The sequence below is a fragment of the Silurus meridionalis genome, chromosome 4, assembly GCF_014805685.1.
Source record: "Silurus meridionalis isolate SWU-2019-XX chromosome 4, ASM1480568v1, whole genome shotgun sequence".
NCBI classification, from domain to species: Eukaryota; Metazoa; Chordata; class Actinopteri; order Siluriformes; family Siluridae; genus Silurus; species Silurus meridionalis.
In genome coordinates this window covers 38,102,668-38,123,292 of record NC_060887.1, presented here as the reverse complement: position 1 = coordinate 38,123,292, position 20,625 = coordinate 38,102,668, and the positions used below count along the sequence as shown (strand labels likewise).

General features: G+C 41.7%; 1 protein-coding gene across 10 annotated transcripts in view; it reads left to right on the top strand.

Moving 5' to 3' along the window:
- The window catches only part of ntng1a (netrin g1a), a 147,512-nt gene that overhangs the window by 7,713 nt on the left and 119,174 nt on the right, over nt 1-20,625 (top strand). For all 10 annotated transcript variants that reach the window (XM_046847095.1, XM_046847090.1, XM_046847089.1 and 7 more), the window contains exon 2: nt 6,201-6,748. In XM_046847095.1, coding sequence (XP_046703051.1) covers nt 6,503-6,748 — 246 coding nt within the window. In that variant the 5' untranslated portion in view covers nt 6,201-6,502. The remainder of the gene's footprint in view (nt 1-6,200; nt 6,749-20,625) is intronic.

The window sequence follows — 20,625 nt, the reverse complement described above, 5'->3', positions numbered from 1 at the left end:
CAGTGTAGTTTGTATTAAAACATTGATCAGTCAGAATAAATTCAATGTAAGTGTGCACGAATATGTTTGAAATTCCTGGTAGCAGAAAATCATGTCCTGTGTCTTTAACTCATGGCGACGCTGACCTCTTTCACACCGAACCTGCAATACATTTACAAGTTTAAATATAAACTCATCAGCTTGCCAATCGAGCCCGGCGTCCATAAATAGTCTCGCCTCAGTGTTCCGTCTCGGGTTGGAGTGTTAACACGGAGATTAACACGCCAAAGCTTCACTTTAGACGGTCACGACTGTCTCACATGCTGAGAGGAAATAACACTGTGTATCAGTGTGTGTAATAGGTGTGTGTGTGTGTGTGTGTGTGTGTGTGTGTGTGTGTGTGTTGTGTGTGGAGTAGTAACAGCAGTTACTGATCATGACAAAACAACACATGCATAATGGAATGTTTAGTTTATGCTAATTAAAAGTGTTGGAAATTGTGGTCCGATTGTAACAGTGAACTGGGTTCTGCAATCTGATTGGTTACAGTGGTATATGGGGTGGGTATAATGGTGTGATTGGTAACTGTGGTATGTGGGGTGGGTATAATGGTGTGATTGGTTACAGTGGTATGTGGGGTGGGTATAATGGTGTGATGGGTATAATGGTGTGATTGGTTACAGTGGTATGTGGGGTGGGTATAATGGTGTGATTGGTTACACTGGTATATGGGGTGGGTATAATGGTGTGATTGGTTACAGTGGTATGTGGGGTGGGTATAATGGTGTGATTGGTTACAGTGGTATGTGGGGTGGGTATAATGGTGTGATTAGTTACACTGGTATATGGGGTGGGTATAATGGTGTGATTGGTTACAGTGGTATATGGGGTGGGTATAATGGTGTGATTGGTTACACTGGTATATGGGGTGGGTATAATGGTGTGATTGGTTACAGTGGTATGTGGGTGTGTATAATGGTGTGATTGGTTACACTGGTATATGGGGTGGGTATAATGGTGTGATTGGTTACACTGGTATGTGGGGTGGGTATAATGGTGTGATTGGTTACACTGGTATATGGGGTGGGTATAATGGTGTGATTGGTTACACTGGTATGTGGGGTGGGTATAATGGTGTGATTGGTTACACTGGTATATGGGGTGGGTATAATGGTGTGATTGGTTACAGTGGTATGTGGGGTGGGTATAATGTGTGATTGGTTACAGTGGTATGTGGGGTGGGTATAATGGTGTGATTGGTTACACTGGTATGTGGGGTGTGTATAATGGTGTGAATAGTTACAGTGGTACGGGGGTGGGTATAACGTTGTGATTAGTTACAGTGGTACGGGGGTGGGTATAACGTTGTGATTAGTTACAGTGGTATGTGGGGTAGGTCTAATGGTCTGATTGTTTTTGCTAGATTAGATTACGCTTCCCATGTGTTTTAGTGAATGGCTAGTTGATGCGGCTGCCTGCTAGGCTTGAGGTGCTACCAGTAAACAGTGAATCTATCAGGTCATGTGACCCTCAGTCAGATCTGGCAAAAAGCCTGGGCTACTCGACATTCCAGGATGATCTGGGTGACGGAAAACCTCAGACATTCATACAGTACCCTGTGTTAGTGCTAACAGATGGGGAGGGAGGTGATCATCACAGCGTGTGTGTTGTGTGTGTGTTTACGTGTGTGTGTGAGGAAGCAGTGTGCGTTCCAGCAGAGCGAGAGTGATAACGAGCCATGGCGTGTGAGCTTTAATCTGAGCCCGAGCCTTATCTGTCTCTGTATCACGACCGGCTCGATTCACTCATACACTTACACACACACACACACACACACACACACACACACACACACACACACACACACACACACACTCTCTTACTCATTCCCTCCCTGTCTCTCTCTTCTCTGTCTGTATCCTGTGTGAACATAGGATGGCAAGTTGTGCTAACGTTGTGCTGATGAGCAAAATTTAGACTATGTTCACATCATCTGACTTCACACAAACATTCAAATGGAAATCAGAGTCTTACAAAAACACATTTCTTACTGTTTGGGATTGTTTTCGATCATGTTTCATGCGATTCTTTTGTAAACACAATCTGTGATTTGAAGAAAAAGTGAAATTTGTAGCTTAACAACATGGACACGAATTTCAGCAGAGGGTCGGGCTTTTGCCAAGAAAACCTCAAATGTGCCAGGAAATTTGTGTGCAAAATCAAACATGGAGTAAAAGCTAACCTAGATAGCTAGCCTAGGAAGTGAGTGAGAGCTAGTCTGGTGAGTGAAACCCAGCATAAAAAAACTAAGCTAGTGGTCAAAGATTAACTAGCGAGTAGAATTTAACCTCGTGTAAAAGCCAACAATAAGAATGAAATCTAGAATAGTGTGTCTAGAACTAAATCTAGAATAGTGTCACACACTACTGTACCTAGAGACTGAAAGCTAGTGTTGTAAGTGAAACCAATCCTAGGAGGAAAACCAGAACCTAGCAAAACACTCTTTTAGTCTCTGTGTACCCACAATGCACTCTGATTTTAAAAGTAAACTTGTTAACAGACTATTTTTCGTACTGGAACATGAATAAGAAAGAAATAAATAAAATAAAGTTTCAAACCAAAATGTGCAAATTAGCAAGTAGATTTGATGGAGTCATCTGGAGGACACTGACTTATATACTTCTTTATTCCTGTTGATCTTTACTTTAATAAATAAATAAATGTGACAGTAATGTGTTTTTAATCATTTGTATTAAAGTCCATATAAACTTCAGTCTAAATTTGTTGAAGTCTATATATACAGTATATATATTGTGAATTTAACATATTGAGACACATGCCTGTTCCTATCCATTTCTACAATCCAAACTCAGTAAAAGGCATACAAGAATAGGGAAGTGAATGAGTGGAAGAAAGTTCTGTGAAGTCCAAACATGACATTATTGGCACTAACAGAAAAACTTGTGTAAGACGGAGAACCGGAGAGAAAATGTGATCAGACTGCCTCACTCCCACACTCACACATGGAGGTAAAGCTCAATAGTTCCGGGTTGTTTTGAAAACTTATTCTGGAAAGTGAAAGGAATCCTGAACCAACATGGCAACCATTCCACACTTGCATTTCCGGCTGGATTGTGAAGTGTACATGTGAGCTCCGTAAGCGTTATTTAGAGAGCAATCAGTGGTCTGGAGTGATATCTATGATGGATTGACCTTCCCAGTCACTGCACCTATATCCTATTGAACTGCTTTGGGATGAACAAGAAACACTTTTCGTAGTTTTTTCAAGAGACAAGGCAACATATCACAGCTGAACGATTGGAGAAAGGAACTGTCCAGGTGCTGAAGGTGTGTAAAGCTGCTCTTCATGCTAAGGGAGGATTTTTCAGTGAAAATAAAGGGAACATCTGGAAGAAGTTTGGTCTTCATACCGTTACATTGCTGGGGAACATGCATGTGTTTCTCAAAAACTTTTCTCAGACACTTTATAGGTATTAGTAAGGGGGAGTGCCTAAACAATTTCACACACAGCACAGTTAAATGTTTTTTCCTGTCACTCTGTTAGTGTTTTTAATCCTTTCTTTTAACTGTGTGTAAATCAACCCTGAGCACATCATCGGTCTTCATCATCTACAGGCCGAGCGATTACGAATACGAGCTGCATCAGGAAAGGTCAATTTTTTTATGAATCTGAGAGCACGGCGGTGTCCTATTAACACCCCTCACATCCATCACCATGCACATTACACCACGATGGATGGAGAGCCTGATTAGATCCACCAGATTTAATAAGAGCAGGGTGAGGGGGCAGACGCATAGAGATGGAGAGAAGAGATGGAGGGAGAGGACGAGGGAGAGAATGAGGGAGAGAACGAGGAAGGCGGAGAGTAATGGACAGAATGGAGGAGAAGGATGGACAGGGGGAGAAATGACACCAATTAGATGACGAGCTTCGTGGAACATGATTAATAGACATCGTTTGACTGTGTTATGGGCGAAAAAGAGAGGGAGGAAAAAGAGTGGACCGTTGGAGGGAAAACGAGATAGGGGAAGAAGATATGATAGATAGATAGATAGATAGATAGATAGATAGATAGATAGATAGATAGATAGATAGATAGATAGATAGATAGATAGATAGATAGATAGATAGATAGATAGATAGATAGATAAAAATGCAATACAATTATTAAAAATTATATATATATATACATACAAGATCTGCAATAAAGTATATAGAAATTCAATTCAAAGTAATTATGTGTGTGTGTGTGTGTGTGTGGGCGTGTGTGTGTGTGAAGGAGATTAATAATAATAAACTCCATTATACATGATTGCGAAGTCTCTAGTGTCTGCCCCCCCTCACACACACACACACACACACACACACACTCGGAGAGTGTAGAGGCGGTGCTCATTTCATTCACAGTGAGTATGAGTGGTGATTAGAAGCTGAATGAGTCGCACATTAATTCACTTTTCTCAGCCCTTTTGTTCGCCAGCTCTCGTCGGGGTCGTCGTCTCGTTTCAGCTCTCGCAGCGATCTGCTTTTTACGAGGCGAACGACATGCCTGATAAAAAAAGAAAGGAAAAAATAAAAAACGTCCCTTTTATTTGTCTAATTGCAGTCGTTCCTCCGAAGTGCGTTAAAGGACAATTAGTGTTTTAACAGCGTGCCGTAAAAGCGAGCTGACAGGGAATCATTTCAGCTTAATTACACATGAAAATATGGAGACAGCAAAACAAACAGCAGAGACGTGAGTGATTCAGTCGGAGCAGCCGGTGAGAAAGCGCCCTGAAACCCCCCCTTCCTTCTCCACCTCCCCCTTCCCTTAACACTACTACATTTATACTCAGATTACACTCAAACACCTATTACCCATCACACTCCTCCTCTAACACCACATATGAAAGGAGTCTTCAGTGTCAGAGGAAACTTTCCCGATGTCTTCAAGGAGTTTTTGAAACATTTTTCTCTTTTCGAGAGAAAGATAAAACTGAGGAACTGGACGTTTATTAGCAGCTAGAACTTAAATGTTCCATACTTAATAACGTGTCTACAATTTTAGAGGTGATGTGATGGTGGTGGTGGTGGTGGTGATGGTAATGAAGCTGATGGCGGTGCTTGTGATGTTGGTGGTGGTGGAGGAGATGATTTTGGTGAATGTACAGGAGATAGTAATGCTGATGGTGGTAATATTGGTGGTGGTGGTGGTGATGGTGAAGGGGGGTGGTGGTGTTGATGGTGGTGATGGTGTTAAAGATAGTGGTGCTGGTGATGGTAATAATGGTATTATGGAGGGTGATAATGGTCATGGTACAGGTGATGGTGTTCATGGTGATGACAGTGGTGGTGGTGATGGTGATGGTAGTAGTGAGAGATGATGTTGGTGATTATTGTGGTGATAGTGATGCTAATGGTGCTGATAGTGGCAGTGGTGCTGATGAAGTTACAGGTGGTGGTGGTGATGATGGTGATAGTGGTGGTGATGGTGGTGAGGATTGTGGTGCTGATGATGTTACAGTTGGTGGTGTGGATGATGGTGATAGCGGTGGTGGTGGTGATGGTGGTGAGAATTGTGGTGCTGATGAAGTTACAGGTGGTGGTGGTATTGATGTTGATGATGGTGGAGGTGGTAATGGTGATTCAGAGTCTTCATCTTGCCCTTATACTTCATTTAGCTCTTTGTACGCTGTTTGTGTGTATGTGTGTGAGTGTGTGTGTGTGTGTGTGTGTTTGTGTGTGTGTGTGTGTGTGGGGCGGGGGACAGGTTTCAGATATGGTGTTACTATAGTAACTTTTATACATGTAACCTCAAGGATTTGCCCTCTATTAAACGAGTCACTGTGTGCCTGCGTAAACAGAGTGCAAACAACATTTTCCTTTTCAAATCTCACTTTTCAAGACCTTATCTATACTGTAGGCGAAGGCCTAATTCCATTTAGGTGTTGTATGGAGGTGTGTGTGTGTGTGTGTGTGTGTGTGTGTGTGTGTGTGTGTGTGTGTGTTTAATGGATGGCTATAAACGGGAATGGAGTATGTAATGTGAAGGCTACGGATCACATTCTACTTGATGGCCTCTTTGAAATGCGAGATTTTTACGTGAGGTGGATAAGACCCCTGAGTGGTCTCTCTCTCTCTCTCTCTCTCTCTCTCTCTTTATTCCCTTGTCGCGTACTCATTCTCACTTTTCTTTCTTTTCTTTGCACTCTCTTTACAGAACGACAGACAGGAAGAAGACGATGATTGACAGAAAGCAAAACTGAGACGGCTGTCCATCAAAAGTATCGGCCCACAGAAGACGACTCATATCAGACATCTCCGTCGCTTTCTCTCTCTCTCTCTTTCTCCTTCAGTTCTCCCAGAGGATCCGTATAAATAGTGTGTGTAGAAGAAGCTGGCATGCTCCGTCACCTTTCGCACCTCTGGATTATTTCGTAAACTCAGACCCCTGAACATACGCTTCACACACTCTCTCTGTATTCGTATTTGCTCGATCTGTCTATCCGTGCCCAGGCAGCCATGCGGGTGTGGTTAATGGTGACGCTCCAGGCGGCCTGGTCGTGCTTTTCGGGCCTGGCCATGCAGCACTACCCTACGTGGGGCCACTACGACATTTGCAAGTCGCAGCTTTACACGGAAGATGGACTCACCTGGGATTACATGGCCTGCCAACCTGAGGCTGCAGACATGACCCAGTACCTCAAGGTGACCCTCGACCCTCCGGACATCACCTGCGGAAACCCGCCTGAGACCTACTGCGCTCTGGTGAGTGTCTGACAGGGTAATCAGGGGGTAAGCGGGAGGTAAATGGGGGCCCCAGTGTACATTCACAATGGACTAAAACGCAATTGTTGTTGCTCTGCCAAGAAACTCGCACAAATCACTTTACACCGAAACGACTTGACAAATGGACGGCGGGATGATGATGTATAAGAGAAATATGGCGTACTGACTGAACAAGTCATTTTGTTGTTGCTTCGGGTATATTAGCAACGGGCAGGAGTACAATCCACTGACAAGAAAAGATCGATCGAACTTTTTTCTCCCTTATCTTGGAACTTCATCCAATCCATTTTACATTGATTGAAGTCCAAACAGTAGAATGGAATCCTTCCAGAGCCTCACAAATGTTTTTGTTAACAACAGGGGGGGACTGCACTCCAACGGCTCCCAGGGGCAGTTTTGCCTTCTGATTGGATATTTTAAAGATGGGAATTCTAGTCTGATTGAATATTTTGGGGTGGGATTTTTAGTCTGATTAAATATTTTGGGGGGTGGTAACTGAAGTCTGAATTAATATTTTGTGAATGGGAACTGCAGTCTGATTGGATATTTTGGAGATGGTAATGGAAGTGTAATTGGATACTTTGGGAATTGGAATTGTAGTTTAATTGAATTTTTTTGGGAGGGGGGCTGCAGTCTGATTGGATATTCTGGGGGTTGTAACTGCACTCTGATTTAATATTTAATTTAAACTGAAATCTGATTGGATATCTTTTGTGTGGGACCTGCACTCAGATTGGATATTTTGGGGGTGGGATTTGTAGTTTGATTGGATATTTTGTGGGTGGGATCTGCAGTTTGATTTGACACTTTGGGGTTGGAAACTGAAGTCTGATTGTATATCTCTGAAATGGGAACTGCAGTCTAAATGGATATTTTGGATACAGTTGTGCTGTGGGTGGAGTCTAAAGTGCAAAGATGGCGTCTGATTGGTTTTAGTCGTATTGGAGGTGGAGCCTTTTGTTTGATTGGTTACAGCTGTATTGTAGAAGAGTACAGTATTAACGTTTAAATGTGTAATATAGCTACACTTGTGGGAAGTAAAAATGTTTGTACTGACACTAGCCACGTTTAAATGTACACTTTTTTGTCATTCCGATTAAAATCATTCTAATTTAAAGATTCGGTGGACTGTTTACACAAGACGTTCTCTAGTCTGATATGGTGTTTTCGTGTGGCCCTGAAAGAAGGCCCTCCTGTCGTGATTAATTGCCCCAGAAGAAGGGACCATCAGAAATCCAATTCCCATATTTTGCGTGTCGCGGTTGTTTTATACAAACTCGGAAGCCGGGCGGAAAACCGTGCTGTGGCGAATCAATACGGTGTTCACAAGAGCACAGTTAAAAAAGTTTGTGTATAACTTCTGCAAGTTATCAGTTTAAAGTGTTTGCCAGAATTTTTTATTTTGTTCGGTTTATAGAAAGGTTTATCTCACGCCTCTCAAACCCATCACAATTTCACTCGGTTTGGGCATTTTTACTCTGATTACTCTGATACTCTGTTTATATGGAGCATTTTAATTTGAATTAAACTTTTACTGATTCCTTTTTGTTATGTTCTTCATGTCCTCAAATGGAAAGAAAACAAGAAAAAATTTGAATGTATAACAGAACACATAGAGCCACATAACAGAACACAGAGCTATGTAACAGAAAACAGAGCTACAGAGCTACGTAACAGAACACAGAGCTACGTTATAGAACACAGAGCTACGTAACAGAACACAGAGCTACGTTATAGAACAGAGAGCTATATTATAGAACACAGAGCTATGTAACAGAACACAGAGCTACGTTATAGAACAGAGAGCTACGTTATAGAACACAGAGCTACGTAACAGAACACAGAGCTATAACAGAACACAGCTACATAACAGAACACAGAGCTACGTAACAGAACACAGAGCTACGTTATAGAACAGAGAGCTACGTTATAGAACACAGAGCTATGTAACAGAACACAGAGCTACGTTATAGAACAGAGAGCTACGTTATAGAACACAGAGCTACGTAACAGAACACAGAGCTACGTTATAGAACACAGAGCTACGTAACAGAACACAGAGCTACGTAACAGAACACAGAGCTACGTTATAGAACAGAGAGCTACATAACAGAAAACAGAGCTACGTAACAGAACACAGAGCTACGTAACAGAACACAGAGCTATATAACAGAACACAAAGCTACATAACAGAACACAGAGCTACATAACAGAACACAGAGCTACATTATAGAACACAGAGCTACATAACAGAACACAGAGCTATGTTATAGAACACAGAGCTACATAACAAAAAACAGAGCAATGTAACAGAACACAGAGCTAAATAACAGAACACAGAGCTACATAACAGAACACAGAGCTACATAACAGAACACAGAGCTACATAACAGAACACAGAGCTATGTTATAGAACACAGAGCTACATAAAAAACAGACCAATGTAACAGAACACAGAGCTACGTAACAAAACACAGAGCTACGTAACAGAACACAGAGCTACATAACAGAACACAGAGCTACATAACAGAAAACAGAGCAATGTAACAGAACACAGAGCTACTTTATAGAACACAGAGCTACAAAACAGAAAACAGAGCAATGTAACAGAACACAGAGCTACGTAACAAAACACAGAGCTACATAACAGAACACAGAGCTACATAACAGAACACAGAGCTACATAACAGAAAACAGCTACATAACAGAACACAGAGCTACATAACAGAACACAGAGCTATATAACAGAACACAGAGCTACATAACAGAACACAGAGCTACATAACAGAAAACAGAGCTATGTAACAGAACACAGAGCTACTTTATAGAACACAGAGCTACATAACAGAAAACAGAGCTACATAACAGAACACAGAGCTACATAACAGAAAACAGAGCAATGTAACAGAACACAGAGCTACTTTATAGAACACAAAGCTACAAAACAGAAAACAGAGCTATGTAACAGAACACAGAGCTACTTTATAGAACACAGAGCTACATAACAAAAAACAGAGCAATGTAACAGAACACAGAGCTACGTAACAAAACACAGAGCTACATAACAGAACACAGAGCTACGTAACAGAACACAGAGCTACATAACAGAACACAGAGCTACATAACAGAAAACAGAGCTACATAACAGAACACAGAGCTACTTTATAGAACACAGAGCTACATAACAAAAACAGAGCAATGTAACAGAACACAGAGCTACGTAACAAAACACAGAGCTACATAACAGAACACAGAGCTATAACAGAACACAGAGCTACATAACAGAAAACAGAGCAATGTAACAGAACACAGAGCTACTTTATAGAACACAAAGCTACAAAACAGAAAACAGAGCTATGTAACAGAACACAGAGCTACTTTATAGAACACAGAGCTACATAACAAAAACAGAGCAATGTAACAGAACACAGAGCTACGTAACAAAACACAGAGCTACATAACAGAACACAGAGCTACATAACAGAACACAGAGCTACATAACAGAACACAGAGCTACATAACAGAAAACAGAGCTACATAACAGAACACAGAGCTACTTTATAGAACACAGAGCTACATAACAAAAAACAGAGCAATGTAACAGAACACAGAGCTACGTAACAAAACACAGAGCTACATAACAGAACACAGAGCTACGTAACAGAACACAGAGCTACATAACAAAACACAGAGCTACATAACAGAACACAGAGCTACGTAATAAAACACAGAGCTACATAACAGAACACAGAGCTACGTAATAGAACACAGAGCTACATAACAAAACACAGAGCTACATAACAGAACACAGAGCTACGTAACAGAACACAGAGCTACATAACAGAACACAGAGCTACATAACAGAAAACAGAGCTACATAGAACACAGAGCTACGTAACAGAACACAGAGCTACATAGAACACAGAGCTACATAACAAAAACAGAGCAATGTAACAGAACACAGAGTTACATAACAGAACACAGAGCTATAACAGAACACAGAGCTACATAGAACACAGAGCTACATAACAGAACACAGAGCTACATAACAGAAAACAGAGCTACATAACAGAACACAGAGCTACATAACAGAACACAGAGCTATATAACAGAACACAGAGCTACATAACAGAAAACAGAGCTATGTAACAGAAAACAGAGCTATGTAACAGAACACAGAGCTACTTTATAGAACACAGAGCTACATAACAGAAAACAGAGCTACATAACAGAACACAGAGCTACATAACAGAAAACAGAGCTACGTGACAGAACAGAGAGCTATGTAACAGGACACAGATATTACTCTTATTTCTGTAAAGCTGCTTCAGGAGCGAATTTATTATGTGACCTGGGAATAACAAAATAAAAAAAATATTCAAAATTCTACTAAATTATATTTTTTTCAATTGAAATATTGTATAGGTTTATTTAGCTGTTACTGTTCCAGACATGTCTATATAAATGTAACTGTTGCATCCTTGAATTTTATTATTTTATATAATATTAAATTACATTCAATTTATTTTTATTTGTATTATGCTTTTAACAATGAACATTGTCTCAAAGCAGCTTTACACAGATAATGTGGTGATAAAAATGAATAAGATGTTCTTTATAAGTGTAAGTTTGTCCCTGATGAGCGAGCCGGTGGCGACTGTGGTGAAGGATAAACTTCCCGAGATGGCATAAGGAAGAAACCTTGAGAGGAACCAGACTCAAGAGGGAACATCATCCTCTTCTGGGTTTCACTGATTAGCCATTTATTGCAGATAAACGATGTTGAGGTACAGTGATGGTGATCAGATGCAAACTGTATTCCTGAGTTAATGTAGCAGACTGTTAGACATTAACTACAGTCCAAATCCATCCTCAAAGCTCCTGTTCTTACTCTGTAATTTCATGGAACCACAGAGCGTAGATGAGAAACCAGAGAGTCACCAATCGAAGAGATACATGTATTGTTTGCTAGTGGTTTGCAAAAAGTCTGGTAACAGTAGTATTGTGGGTGGGAACTGAAGTCTGATTGGTTACAGCTGTATTGTGGGTGGGAACTGAAGTCTGATTGGTTACAGCTGTATTGTGGGTGGGAACTGAAGTCTGATTGGTTACAGCTGTATTGTGGTGGAACTGAAGTCTGATTGGTTACAGCTGTATTGTGGGTGGGAACTAAAGTCTGATTGGTTACAGCAGTATTGTGGGTGGGAACTGAAGTCTGATTGGTTACAGCAGTATTGTGGGTGGGAACCGAAGTCTGATTGGTTACAGCAGTATTGTGGGTGGGAACTAAAGTCTGATTGGTTACAGCAGTATTGTGGGTGGGAACTAAAGTCTGATTGGTTACAGCAGTATTGTGGGTGGGAACCAAGTCTGATTGGTTACAGCAGTATTGTGGGTGGAACTGAAGTCTGATTGGTTACAGCAGTATTGTGGGTGGGAACTGAAGTCTGATTGGTTACAGCTGTATTGTGGGTGGGAACTGAAGTCTGATTGGTTACAGCTGTATTGTGGGTGGGAACTAAAGTCTGATTGGTTACAGCAGTATTGTGGGTGGGAACTGAAGTCTGATTGGTTACAGCAGTATTGTGGGTGGGAACCGAAGTCTGATTGGTTACAGCAGTATTGTGGGTGGGAACTAAAGTCTGTTTGGTTACAGCAGTATTGTGGGTGGGAACCGAAGTCTGATTGGTTACAGCAGTATTGTGGGTGGAACTGAAGTCTGATTGGTTACAGCAGTATTGTGGGTGGAACCAAGTCTGATTGGTTACAGCAGTATTGTGGGTGGGAACCAAGTCTGATTGGTTACAGCAGTATTGTGGGTGGGAACCAAGTCTGATTGGTTACAGCAGTATTGTGGGTGGGAACCGAAGTCTGATTGGTTACAGCAGTATTGTGGGTGGGAACCGAAGTCTGATTGGTTACAGCAGTATTGTGGGTGGGAACCGAAGTCTGATTGGTTACAGCAGTATTGTGGGTGGGAACTGAAGTCTGATTGGTTACAGCAGTATTGTGGGTGGGAACTAAAGTCTGATTGTCCATTAATTATAGTTCTATCGCTATTTAGGTGTGATGTTCAATGATTGCAGAATTGTTCATGCAGCCATTGTTCGGAGTCAAATAAGACAAATCATTGAGAGAATTTGTTAACCCCGAGTCATTCGAAAATATAAAAATGTATAAAACAAAGAAAGAAAAACGACTCATTGATGACATCAGTCTGTTAATCAGGATACATGACTGCAGACCTACAGGTAGGGAGAAACGTGCCGAAGCCGTCGGACGCTTTTGAAGTATTATTTACTCGCCGTAACGAGAGCCGGGCTTCGTCTCGTTTACGGGAAGCCTTCGAGATGCGATTGGAGAGCTCTTCGTTAAGCGTGTTTGCGGAGCGGCGTGTCTTTCATTAGCACGAGAAAAGGAGGAGAAAAGCTTGTGGAAAGCTTTGAAGCACCGGCAAACGGTACGCAGCTTTCAGCAGAAGTGGCTAATTAGAAGAGAAAAGAGAAAAAAAACAGAAAGATGCCTTCATTTACGGTACTTGGCTTTGAAAACCGCAGCCGGAGAACGAGAAGTTAGTTTAAGAGCGTAGGTGTGTGTGTGTGTGTGTGTGTGTGTGTGTGTGTGTGTGTGTGTGTGTGTAAACAGTTTAACGGGCAAACGCAAGGTCAAATGTAACGCATGGTGTAAATGCTGACGTTATCAGACGCCTGCTAGAGGGCCTCGGAGTCAGTAAGTCACAATCTGATTGGTTTAAGCAAGAGTTTCGAGCAAGATGGATTTGTGTGTGTTTACATACACTCCTTACTGTACTTCAAGAGTAAAAATAGCCCCCGAAACCCTCTCACTGTGACATGGGAGCTAATCTCCACCTCTGAAAAGTGAATTATTCAGCACGTGTTTTATTCATGGCGTTCTTTATTCAGGGCCGCGCCGCGCCGCGCCTCGCCTCGGAGGCACAAAAACGCGCGTTTTGACGGATTAGCACGCTTAGCAAGGAAAGACGGAGGACCGTTAGCCACTTTGAACAGGTCATCGCTTCAATCTGGCGCCGCCGATGAACCCTGAAGCCCCCGCGTCACGCTCCGGCAAGGTTCCGCTCGATAAATACGCCGATCTGAAACGCTAACAAGTGTTCACGCGGCCCGCAGGGGCCACGTTTCACGCCCGGCGACTCTGTAATCTCCGCTTCACTGGGAAACGCGGCAGATTGAAATCAAGCGTTTGAAGTGTGTGTGTGTGTGTGTGTGTGTGTGTGTGTGTGTGTGTGTGGTTATGGGTTTATTGTCCATTTGGTTTAAGGGCGGGAACAACGGGCTGTGAAACAGCCGGCGATTTCGCGCTCGAGCAACTGTTTTCTGGCGACGACGTGGCGATTAGCCGAGAAGCGCTCGACTTTATGACGGCCGTAATCACTCGTTTATTTTAGGAATCGAGCGCTGATGAGAGAACTCGATCCCTCCATCAATCCATCCTCATTGATTTCTACTCAGACTCTCTCTTTCTTTCTTTCTCTCTCTCTCTCTGTGTCATTCCGCCTTCTTGTCTTTCTCTCTCCTTTTTCATTTTCCAACATGTTTTCTGTCTGTTTTTCTATTCCTTTCTCATAATTTTTTATTTTCACATGTCTATCTTCTCTTTCTCTTTCTTTCTCTCTCTCTCTCTCTTTCTCTTTCTCTTTCATTATTTTCATACATTTCATTATTTTCATTTTTTCCTTTTATTATCACTTTTCTCTGTTCGTCTTTCGCTTCCTTTTTTTTTCCTTGCTCTTGCTCTCTCTCTCTCTCTCTCTCTCTCTCTCTCTCTCTCTCTTTACTCCGTCTTCTTGTCTTTCTCTTGCTACTTTTTACCTTTTCCATTATCTTTATTCTCTCTGTCTGTCTTTTGCTTCCTTTATCTCTCTCTTTTCTTTTCCTCCTGTCTTTTTGCTCACCTTTACCTTCCTCTTTCTCACTCTTTCCTCTTGATTTTTCTCTTGTTTTCCCTTTATTCCTGTTTTTTTCTGTCTGTCTTTCTCTCTTTCATACTCACTCCATTTTCATGTCTTTCCTCTTTCTTTTTCTTAGTTTCTTTTCTCTCTGTCTCCCTCAACCTCATGATTTTACTTTTACCCTCTCTTTCTCTTTCTCTTTCTCTTTCTCTCTCGTTTATCCTATTTGATTATATTTTGTATCTCTCTGTCTGTCTTTTACTTCCTTTCTCAATCCTCACTTCTTCAAATCTTTTTGCTCACTTTTCCTCTCTCTTTTGCTCTCTCTCTCTCTCTTTCTCTTTCATTTATGTTCTTGTTTTCCTCTCTCGTTCCTTTTTGTTACCCTTTTCTTTCTATCTGCCTCATTTCTTTTCATTTGTAATGTTTGCTCTCTCTCTCTCTCTCTCTCTCTCTCTCTCTCCTATTCAGTCTTCCTGTCCTCTTCTCTTTCTTTTTTGTTAGTGTTTGTCTTCGGTGTGCTTTTTTTCCTTTCACCATTTTTCCTCATGTTTGACTCTTCTCTATCACTTTCTTTTCTCTCACTTTTGTTATATTTTTCTGTCTCAATGTGTCTCTTTCTTCCTTTTTCCTTCTGTCTGTTCTTTCTCCCCTCTCTCTTACCTTCTTTCGCTTTGTCTTTCTCTGTTTGTCTCAGATTATTGAATTTCTTTTCTTGTTTCTTTGTGTGTTTATTTTTGGTCTCCACACGTCTCTTTATCTCCCTCTTAGTTTCTTCTCATGTGCTTTTCTCTCTTTCACCTGCTCATTCTCTCTCTCTCTTCTCTCTCTCTCTCTCTCTCTCTCTCTCTCTCTCTCTCTCTCTCTCTCTCTCTTCTCTCTCTCTCTCTCTCTCTCTCTCTTTACTCCGTCTTCTTGTCTTTCTCTTGCTACTTTTACCTTTTCCATTATCTTTATTCTCTGTCTGTCTTTTGCTTCCTTTATCTCTCTCTTTTCTTTTCCTCCTGTCTTTTTGCTCACCTTTACCTTCCTCTTTCTCACTCTTTCCTCTTGATTTTTCTCTTGTTTTCCCTTTATTCCTGTTTTTTTCTGTCTGTCTTTCTCTTCATACTCACTCCATTTTCATGTCTTTCCTCTTTCTTTTTCTTAGTTTCTTTTCTCTCTGTCTCCCTCAACCTCATGATTTTACTTTTACCCTCTCTTTCTCTTTCTCTTTCTTTCTCTTTCTCTCGTTTATCCTATTTGATTATATTTTGTATCTCTCTGTCTGTCTTTTACTTCCTTTCTCAATCCTCACTTCTTCAAATCTTTTTGCTCACTTTTCCTCTCTCTTTTGCTCTCTCTCTCTCTTCTCTTTCTCTTTCATTTATGTTCTTGTTTTCCTCTCTCGTTCCTTTTTGTTACCCTTTTCTTTCTATCTGCCTCATTTCTTTTCATTTGTAATGTTTGCTCTCTCTCTCTCTCTCTCTCTCTCTCTATTCAGTCTTCCTGTCCTCTTCTCTTTCTTTTTTGTTAGTGTTTGTCTTCGGTGTGCTTTTTTTCCTTTCACCATTTTTCCTCATGTTTGACTCTTCTCTATCACTTTCTTTTCTCTCACTTTTGTTATATTTTTCTGTCTCAATGTGTCTCTTTCTTCCTTTTTCCTTCTGTCTGTTCTTTCTCCCCTCTCTCTTACCTTCTTTCGCTTTGTCTTTCTCTGTTTGTCTCAGATTATTGAATTTCTTTTCTTGTTTCTTTGTGTGTTTATTTTTGGTCTCCACACGTCTCTTTATCTCCTCTTAGTTTCTTCTCATGTGCTTTTCTCTCTTTCACCTGCTCATTCTCTCTCTCTCTCTCTCTTTCTCACTCTCGCTCTCTCTCTCTCTCTCTCTCTCTCTCTCTCTTTCTCACTCGCTCTCTCTCTCTCTCTCTCTCTCTCTCTCTCTCTCTCTCTCTCTCTCTCTCTCTCTCTCTCTCTCTCTCTCTCTCTCTCATGTTTTGTCTTTCTCTCTTTATTTATATACAGTTGTTTTCTCCTTAGCTGTCTCTTTCTTTCGTCCTTTTTTCTTTTTAACGTCTTTTCTTTTACTTTTGTAACTTTTTAATGAAGAACCACATCTGACTTGAAAAGTCGGGTGTCCAAATACTTTTGGGTGCAGAGTGTTATTGTGTGAGATCATAAAGTGTGTGTGTGTGTGTGTGTGTGTGTGTGTGTGTGTGTTGTCATTATACCCTCTCCGTACGGTTTCCTCACAAACAGGAAGTGCAGATGGCGAGTGAAAGTCTGAACCTCAGCTGTGAAATTTATATCCAGTTTAAAATATAAAACCCCTCCACGCTGATCTCAGGAGGAACGATTCCATTTCGTACACAAACCTCGACTCTGAACCTTAAATCTGTCTTTATTCTATTTAATCCAGGGGGGTCCGAAATTTGTTTAAAATATTTTAGAGAGAGAGAAAAAGAGAGCGAGAGAGAGAGATTGCATCTAATTTATTCTCGTGTTAGAGAATAATAAAAATAATGACATTACACAGGAAAAAAGAAAAATAAAGAAGAAAGACAAAAACATCTCTCTGCTCTCAAGTGAGACTGAGGGAGACTGAGAGTGAGAGAGACTGGGGCTGAGAGTGAGAGAGACAGGGACTGAGAGTGAGACTGAGAGAGAGAAACTGGAAGAGACTGAGACTGAGAGTGAGACTGAAAGTCAAAGTGACTGAGAGCAAGAGAGAGAGAGAGAGACTAAGAGAGAGAGACAGGGACTGAGAGTGAGACTGAGAGAGAAACTGGAAGAGACTGAGACTGAAAGTCAAAGTGACTGAGAGCAAGAGAGAGAGAGAGAGAGAGAGAGAGAGACTAAGAGAGAGAGACTGGGACTGAAAGTGAGACTGAGAGCGAGAGAGACTGAGGCTGAGAGTGAGACTGATAGTGAGAGAGAGACTTGGACTGAGAGTGAGAATAAGAGTGAGATTAAGAGAGAGACTGATAGTGAGACTGAGCATGAGACTAGGAGTGAGACTAAGAGAGAGATGAGAGTGATATTGTGTCTGAGAGTAAAGTTGATTTTAGTAAGTGAGACTGAGAGTGAAATAAATTAAAAGTGAGCCAGAGTAAGACTGAGAGTTAGAATAAGACTGAGATTGGAGTAAGAGTAAGAGGGAGAGATTGACTAAGATTGAGTGTGAGGGTAAGAGTGAGACTAAGATAGAGACTAAAAGAGAGATTATAAGTGACTGAAAGTAAAACAGAGAGAGACTGAGAATGAGACAGAGAGTGAGGCTGAGAGAGACTGAGAGTGAGACTGAGACAGACTAAAAGAGAGATTATATGAGACTGAGATTGAGACTGAAAGTAAGACAGAGGGATACTGAAAGTGAGATTATAAGAGACTGAGAGTGAGACAGAGAGAGACTAAAACAGAGATTATAAGAGAGTGAGACTGAGAGAGACTGAGAGTGGACAAATCCCTGAGCCATGCTGTACAGTAGACAGAGATCAGGCTGTTCGACGCGAGTGTTGGAACACCACAGACGGTAAAGCGACGTGTTCTTAATTATAGTTTCATCTTTCCACACAGTAAATGCGCAAGACGTCTCCATTCCCCGTGTAATATAATTTGGCTGGAAAAGTGCAACTGAGACATGAAGAACAATCTAATCTGTCCAGGTGGAGGAAAAGAAAAGCAGCGGAGATACGCGTATTTTCCAGGAGCTAAAAGATTATGTATAAAAACAATCTAATGTAATCTATCTATCTATCTATCTATCTATCTATCTATCTATCTATCTATCTATCTATCTATCTATCTATCTATCTATCTAAAGTTGAAAATACTCTTTTTTTTATTTTGAAAGAAGGCAAGAGCATGCAAAATGTAGAAGAAAGGGGCGGAGCTTCCAGAAAGGTAATTTTTAAAGTAAAGAGATCAAATATTACAATCAACACCCAATATATCTCTCTTTTTTTTGGGAAAAAAATGACACAAAACACATTCACAGGAGTCCTAGTGTGCAGTCAGTGTTCCAATTAATTTCAATAGGGTTGAGGAACTCTATAGAAGGAGATGTTCCACACCAGCCCATGTATCTTCAAGGGTTTGCATTGTGATGCTGGAACAGGTTTGAGTCTCCCAGTTCAAAATGTCATTCTCCTGCATCCGAAGATGTGGAAATTGTGTGTCTCTGATTATGACTGCCACTGTTGGGCCCTTGAGCAAGGCCCTTAACCCTCAACTGCTCTGGATAAGGGCATCTGCCCAGAGCTACCACTTCTCAAAAGAAAGCTTTGGGGAAAGGGTAGCTTAGTGGTTAAGGCTTTGGGGTACTGATCAAAAGGTTGTGTGTTCAAGTCCCAGTATTGCCAAGCTACCAATATTTTGCCCCTGAGCAAGGCCCTTAACCCTCAAATGCTCAGCTGTAAGTCACTCTTGATAAGGGCATCTGCCCTGGGCTACCACTTGACAAATATTTTTGAGGAGGTGGTAACTAAGTGGTGAGGGCTCTGGGTTACTGATCAGAAGGTTGGTGGTTCAAGCCTCCGTACTGCCAAGCTGCCACTATTGGGCTCTTGAGCAAGGCCCTTAACCCTCAATGCTCCGGAAAACTATATAATCTCTGATCCTGCTTGGTTCCTAGTCTGCTCATGGTTCCTGTGCAGGAAAAGAAAAAAGGGCTACTTGTCCCCGCTGTCATAAAACATACCCTAAGTACTTATCGGAAACAAACAAACCCCTTTGGACGACTAAAGTTAAGTGTGTTTTATTTGTTTTGATCTATAAGGGTGACCTTTTCCTCCGTCTGTCCGGAAGAAACCGGCGAGTTCTGGAAGAGAAGCGGAGACATTTCAAGACCCGGCGTTTCTTCCAGCAACTCCGCACTGACATTTCACCGGGAATCGAGCCGTTTTTCCGAGTTTTAGGAAATATTAAAAAATTAAGTTGGGGTAGCAAAGAGGCATCCGTCAACACAGTGCTCCCTCCTTCTCACTATCGCTCTTGTGCTCTTTTAGACAAACGCTGACATTCTACTTTAATCACGCGCCCCGTTCGCACCGTAATCACGCCCCGAGGAGCCGAAATCATGCCACGGTGCAGGTTTTTCAGAGTGCTGACTTCTCACAGACGGGTCCAGAGACAAATATTTGCATTTTCGCTGCGTCGATGGAAACTAATTAGGCGTTCCCAGCGAACGTCCGAGTATCCCCTCGTCAGCTGAGGAATCCGGAATATTATCCAGAAACCCGCATGAACGTTTCACTCGCTCCGGATCCGTGAGCAGTTTCGACTCATGCGAGGATTACAGTGATGCGAATATTTTAGGTCGCTAGCTTGTTACAAAAGACCGAAATGCAATCCAAAATAGACGGTTGTGTTGCTGCATTTGTTTCCTTCAGAAAATCCTGTGAATTTAAGCGTGCAGCCGTGTGAGCGCTAACCAATCAGATCGCAGCTTTAAACATCCTCAACCTAGTGGCCAGAAAAGTGTACTTCAAGTATTTTGTTTCTAGTTGGCGGAGCCTCTTTTTTCCTTTTGGAAAGATGGTACGAGAACTCAATCAGGAACCATGTGGTGTGCAAGCTTTTTAGTTCCTCAGAGAGTTCAGAGTTCAGGGTTCACAATGTTACTGCAGCGGCAGCCATACGCAGGTCCTTGTTTTTCTTCTCCTTGAAGGGGACGACGTTTCTCATGTACATGCAACATTGAGACGTTTCCATGTGATGTGTTTTTTTCAGGTGTCTTGTGATTAATGTGGGAATTATCTAAAAGCAAAGTAATGTCTCTCAGACACTTTGCACTTTTGCGGCATAAAAATGTCCACGTATTAATAGTGCACGTCTCTCCGCGAGTATCCGGAGGCACAACTCGGAAATAAACACGTTTCCCGGCACGCCGCTCGGACTCCTCTCACTTTATATTTCAGCAGCACTGCTCGGCCGCGAGCGCCGAAG